General features: G+C 49.1%; 1 protein-coding gene across 1 annotated transcript in view; it reads left to right on the top strand.

Moving 5' to 3' along the window:
- The window catches only part of LOC117469673 (laminin subunit beta-1-like), a gene marked incomplete at its 3' end in the record, with an annotated part of 28,873 nt that extends 24,827 nt beyond the window's left edge, over positions 1-4,046 (top strand). Inside the window, 2 exon segments of the mRNA XM_034114135.1 lie at positions 3,088-3,319; positions 3,883-4,046. Coding sequence (XP_033970026.1) covers positions 3,088-3,319; positions 3,883-4,046 — 396 coding nt within the window.
- Between the last annotated feature and the right edge of the window lie 2,623 nt (positions 4,047-6,669).

Here is a 6,669-nt window from a genome sequence, read left to right as displayed (position 1 = left end):
GAGCCAGTGAAGTGCTTTGAGGACCGGGGTGATATGATGCCATGATTTGGTGTGGGTGAGGAGTCTGGCGGCTGCGTTCTGGACACGCTGAAGTCTATTGAGGGATGTAGTGCTGATGCCGTAGAGGAGTGCGTTGCAATAGTCCAGGCGGGAGGAGATGAAGGCGTGAATGAGTCGCACAGCTGCAGGGCGGGTGAGAGAGGGACGGAGTTTGGCGATATTGCGGAGGTGGAAAAATGAGGTTTTAACAACTTGGCGGATGTGGGACTCGAGGGAGAGGGTGGGGTCAAATATCACGCCACGGTTGCGTGCCTGGGTGGAGGGGGAAACAGGGGTGCCATCGATGGTGAGTGTCAGGTTGGGGGTTTTGCTGAGGGTGGATTTGGAGCCGATGAGGAGGAGTTCAGTTTTATTGCTGTTGAGTTTGAGGAAGTTGTGTGCCATCCAGGATTTTATAGCAGTCAGACAGGATTCGATGTGGGTGAGGGGGGGGGTTGTGGGGGGATTTGGTGCTGAGGTAAATCTGTGTGTCGTCAGCGTAACAGTGAAAGTCCAGGTTGTAGTGGTGTAGAATCTGACCAAGGGGGAGGATGTAGATGATGAAGAGGAGGGGGCCGAGTACTGAACCTTGGGGAACACCTTGGGTGACTGAAGCTGTGGCAGAGGAGTGGTTGTTGAGGGAGATGAAGTGGGATCTGTCGGAGAGGTAGGACTGGAGCCACCTGAGTGCAGTACCTTCGATACCGATGTCCTGGAGTCGGGTGAGCAGGATGTTGTGGCTCACGGTGTCGAAGGCTGCACTCAGGTCGAGGAGGATGAGGATGTTGAGTGAACCGGTGTCAGCAGAGGTGAGGAGGTCGTTGAGGACTTTGGTGAGTGCCGTTTCTGTGCTGTGATGGGGACGAAAACCAGACTGAAGGGGTTCAAAAAGGTGATTTGTTTGGAGATGGCGGTGGAGTTGTTTGGAGATGATACGTTCTATTGTTTTTGAGAGAAAGGGGAGGTTGGAGATGGGGCGGTAATTACTGAGGGAGGAGGGATCCAGACCGGGTTTCTTGAGGATGGGAGTGACAGCAGCAGTTTTGAAGGCAGAGGGAACGGTTCCTTGGGACAGGGAGGAGTTGAAAAGGTTGACAAGGTAAGGGCAGAGGACGGGGAGGCAGGACTTCAGTAGAGGGGTGGGTAAGGGGTCAAGCGAGCAGGTTGTGGGTTTGGAGGAGCTGATCAGTTTGAGTATTTCAGGGGGGGGTAACCAGAGTGAACTGGGAGAGGCGGCCGTGGGGAGGGGGGCTCGGGAGGTCCAGGGAGATGGAGGGAGAAGTTGTGGCGGTGGGTGTTGGGGGAGATGTTTGTGTGTGAGAAGCAGTGGATAGGGAGAGATTAATGGCAGTGATTTTGTCAGAGAAAAACTGGAGGAATGAACTGCATAAGGTGGAAGTGGATGAAGAGAGGGTGTCAGCACGGGGTTTGAGGAGCTTGTTGACGGTGGAGAAGAGGGTCCTGGGGTTACGGGAGGGGTCGGTAAAGATGGTGGAGAAGTAGGTAGATTTTGCGGCAGTGAGGGCGTCTCTGTAGGTAGTGAGATGGAGTTTGTATGATTGATGGTGAACTGTGAGGGATGATTTCATGGATAGGCGTTCAAGCTGGCGGCCGGTTTGCTTCAATTTTCGGAGTGCAGGGGTGAACCAGGGTGAGGAGGTTTTGAAAGTGACGTTTTTCCTTTTGAGGGGGTCCAGGCTGTTGAGGGAGGCGAGTAGGGTGGAGTTAAGGTGGTTGAGTTGTTCATCGGGTGAGCTGAGGTTCGAGTCCAGGGGGAGACTAGAGGATAGCAGGTCGGAGAGGTGCTGGGGATCGACAGAGCGTAAATTACGGAAGATGATGTTCCTGGGTGGGGGGGGGGTGGCGGACGGGGGATGCGATGATGAACTGTATGAGTTTGTGGTCAGAGAGGGGAAAGGGGCAGGGGTGGAGGTCGAGTACTGGGAGGTTGGTGGAGCAGACAAGGTCAAGGATGTGTCCTTTATCATGGGTGGGGAAGGTGACATGTTGGGTAAATGAGAAATTGTCCAGAAGGGAGGAGAATTCAGAAGCGAGTTTGCAGGTGGGGGAGTCCATGTGGATGTTGAGGACGCCGAGGAGTAACATACGTGGGGAGAGGGATGAAGCAATGGTGAGGAGTTCAGAGAGGAAGGAGGGGTGTGGTTTGGGGGGCCGGTAAATGAGGATAACTGTCAGTGAGGGAGTGGTTTTGAAGGCGAGGAATTTGAAGGATGATACTGAGGGGAGGGTGAGTTCTGTAGTCCGGATGTTCTGGTTGTAGATGACAGCCAGCCCACCACCACGGCGTGAGGGGCGGGGTTTAGTGATGTAATTAAAACCAGGGGGGGATGTTTGATTGAGGGAGAAGAAGTCATTGGGTTGTTGCCAGGTTTCAGTGAGCAGAAGGAAGTCGATGGATTTGTCCAGAATTATTTCGTGGAGGATGTGGGCTTTAGTGTTGAGTGACTGGGTATTGAGGAGGGCAAGATTAGTCAAGTGGGGGGTTGGAGGGGTGGTGGCAGGCTGGATAGGTATGAGGTTGTCTGGGTTAGCAGCTCGGGTGTGGGCACGAGAGGGGAGGCAGTGGGGCAAAGGAGGGGGGCTTGATGGTGGGGAGAAATGGCTTATTATATGTTTTGGGTGGCGGAGGGGAGTGGGATCCGCTCCGGGTATTTCATGCCGCTGGGAGTGTAGATGAGCGGGGGAGAGTGTAAGAGGAGCAGTAGGAGTTGCATTCTGATGACGCGTCAGGTGTGCGACAGTGCGTTGGGTAGAGCAGATGGATGGTAACAAACAAACATAACAAATCATAAATAACACTTTCATAACAAACCATAAATAACACTTTCATAACGCATCATAAATAACACTTTCATAACGCATCATAAATAACACTTTCATAACAAATCATAAATAACACTTTCATAACAAATCATAAATAACACTTTCATAATAAGTTTCAAAATGGGTTAAACCAATGAACTGATTGTGTGTGTGTGTGTGTGTGTGTGTGTGTGTGTGTGTGTGTGTGTGTGTGTGTGTGTGTAGCGTGTGAGTGTGACCCTCAGGGCTCTCAGAGTGAGTTCTGTGATCAGCTGTCAGGTCAGTGTGTGTGTGTGTCTGGAGCCTCTGGGCGTCAGTGCTCTGGGTGTCTCCCGGGGTTCTGGGGCTTCCCCTCCTGCAGACCCTGCTCCTGTAACGGACACAGCGACGCCTGCGAGCCCCTCACCGGCCGCTGCCTCACCTGCAGGGACCACAGCACGGGACACACCTGCGACAGGTGAGACACACACTATAAAACACACACTGACAGGTGAGACACACATTTATAAAACACACACTGACAGGTGAGACACACATTTATAAAACACACTCACAGGTGAGACACACATTTATAAAACACACTCACAGGTGAGACACACATTTATAAAACACACACTCACAGGTGAGATACACATTTATAAAACACACACTCACAGGTGAGACACACATTTATAAAACACACACTGACAGGTGAGACACACATTTATAAAACACACACTCACAGGTGAGATACACATTTATAAAACACACACTGACAGGTGAGATACACATTTATAAAACACACACTGACAGGTGAGATACACATTTATAAAACACACACTGACAGGTGAGACACACATTTATAAAACACACACTGACAGGTGAGATACACATTTATAAAACACACACTGACAGGTGAGACACACATTTATAAAACACACACTGACAGGTGAGATACACATTTATAAAACACACACTGACAGGTGAGACACACATTTATAAAACACACACTGACAGGTGAGATACCCCCTCTCTCCCCAGGTGTCTGGATGGTTACTATGGCGACCCGGTGTTGGGGTCAGGTGACCACTGCCGGCCCTGCAGGTGTCCCGACGGCCCCGGCAGCCTGCGGCAGTTTGCAGGAAGCTGTTACCGTGGAGACGACTCTCAGCACGCCGTCTGTGTCTGCAACACGGGATACAAAGGTACAACTTTATTAACACTGACACAGGTACACAGGTACAACTTTATTAACACTGACACAGGTACACAGGTACAACTTTATTAACACTGAGACAGGTACACAGGTACAACTTTATTAACACTGAGACAGGTACACAGGTACAACTTTATTAACACTGAACCAGGTACACAGGTACAACTTTATTAACACTGAACCAGGTACACAGGTACAACTTTATTAACCCTGAACCAGGTACACAGGTGATGAGGCTCTCATTGGCCCTTTCTCATTTCTCTAATTCCCCTCCTCGACTCCTATCCTCGTGTCTTAGTCCCGCCCACAGGAGATGCGAGCGGAGTAGTCGAGGAGGAGAACCGAGGAGAGAGGATTTGAGGAGGGGAACCGAGGAGAGAGGAGGGGAACCGAGGAGAGAGGAGGGGAACCGAGGAAAGAGGAGGGGAACCGAGGAGAGAGGAGGGGAAGCAGCAGGCGGTTAGAGAAATGAGAACTCCTCTCCTCTGAGCGGTCATTTTAAAGAGACGTCCATTAATGATGACAGGAGGCACAGCAGCCCTCTGTCTGATGGACAGATGTGTTCATGACCACTTATATATTTACTTTGATTCATTCACAGTGCGGTATAATGAGACAAGAACAGGCTACAGATGCGGACACACACACACACACACACACACACACACACACACACACACACACACACACACATATATTTATATAAATATATACAATTTCAGAATCAAACAGAGCACTCTCATAATAACGTAACACTATCAGAGACTGGATATATCCCCCCCCCCTCTCCCCTCTCTGGTCGCTAGAATGAGGAAAATAAATGACGGGCCAAAAGTTGTATTTACAAGTATTACAAGTAAGCAGAGGACACCAAACCAACTGAGACCTGTCTGTCCGCTGCATCTACGCACACACTGTACCACACACACCTACACACTGTACAACACACACCTACACACTGTACAACACACACCTACACACTGTACCACACACACCTACACACTGTACAACACACACCTACACACTGTACAACACACACCGACACACTGTACAACACACACCTACACACTGTACAACACACACCGACACACTGTACCACACACACACCTACACACTGTACAACACACACCTACACACTGTACCACACACACACCTACACACTGTACCACACACACCTACACACTGTACCACACACACACCTACACACTGTACAACACACACCTACACACTGTACCACACACACACCTACACACTGTACAACACACACCTACACACTGTACCACACACACACCTACACACTGTACAACACACACCTACACACTGTACAACACACACCTACACACTGTACAACACACACCGACACACTGTACAACACACACCTACACACTGTACAACACACACCTACACACACTGTACAACACACACCTACACACACTGTACCACACACACCTACACACTGTACCACACACACCTACACACTGTACCACACACACCTACACACTGAGTGATATATATTATACACACTGCTCTGCTTTCTGCACGGACCTCACAGCTGTTCTCTCTGGAAACATCGCGTCGCGATGAAAGCAGTTAATAAAATAATATCCAGGGGATGCATGCAGAGCTGTGATTGGCTGAGATCAGTCCGGCCGTGCGTCTCAACTCTTTGAAACATCACTGTTCCCGGAAATGCATCCACGAAGGAGCCGTGGAGGACCGTGGAGGACCCATCAGTGTCTCCTCGGTTAGAGCTCCTCCAGAGAGCCTCCTCCACGCTCGATGCTCGGTCCTCGATGTGCATTTAGAGAAATGAGATGTCCTTCAACATGGATTGCTGAAATTCATTTCCGGGTCACTACCGGAGGACCGAGGAGGCGAGGAGGAGGAGGGGAAATGAGTGAAATGAGAAAGGGCCATTGTGTGACTGCTGATGTTTCCCAGGTGTACCTGAGAGATGATTACAGGCTCTCAGCAGGAAGCTAACCGTTTCCATGCCTGGGGGGGGGGGGGCAGACAGAGGGAAACAGGAATGTGATGAGACTCTGTTATTATTGAATTAAACTCTCTATCTCCTGAGGGTGTTAGCAAGCAAACTACGCTGCTTTCTGATTGGCTGACAGTATTTAAAGCCCCAGTAAAACAGAGAAGGTAAAAACAGGAGCCTGGAGGGTCTTTAGAAACACATGTTTATAGATATATATCAGACTATATAACCACCCCCACACACACACACACACACACACACACACACACACACACACACACACACACACACACACACACACACACACACACACACACACATATATGGGGGTTTCCGCTAGGATTTTTTCTTACCGGTCATGTTTCAATAATAATAATAAGAATTGTGTAGCAGAGTTTCCGTTAGCAGGTAATTACCGGACTATGACCGGATATGCTGATGTTGGAAGTCATTTTTATATTGCTTCAGTTTATAATCGTAACAGATCGAAAAATTCAGATTCATTTTTCAATAAATGATTCCACAAACAACAAACAACATAATTATTACATTCAAACAAACTACTTGTAGTAGATGAAGTAACATTATTCCAAAGTTTACACATTAACTTTGGATAATAACACGGAGA

The sequence above is a fragment of the Trematomus bernacchii genome, unplaced genomic scaffold (assembly GCF_902827165.1).
Source record: "Trematomus bernacchii unplaced genomic scaffold, fTreBer1.1, whole genome shotgun sequence".
Classification (NCBI taxonomy): Eukaryota; Metazoa; Chordata; class Actinopteri; order Perciformes; family Nototheniidae; genus Trematomus; species Trematomus bernacchii.
This window is presented reverse-complemented; position numbering and strand designations above follow the sequence as displayed.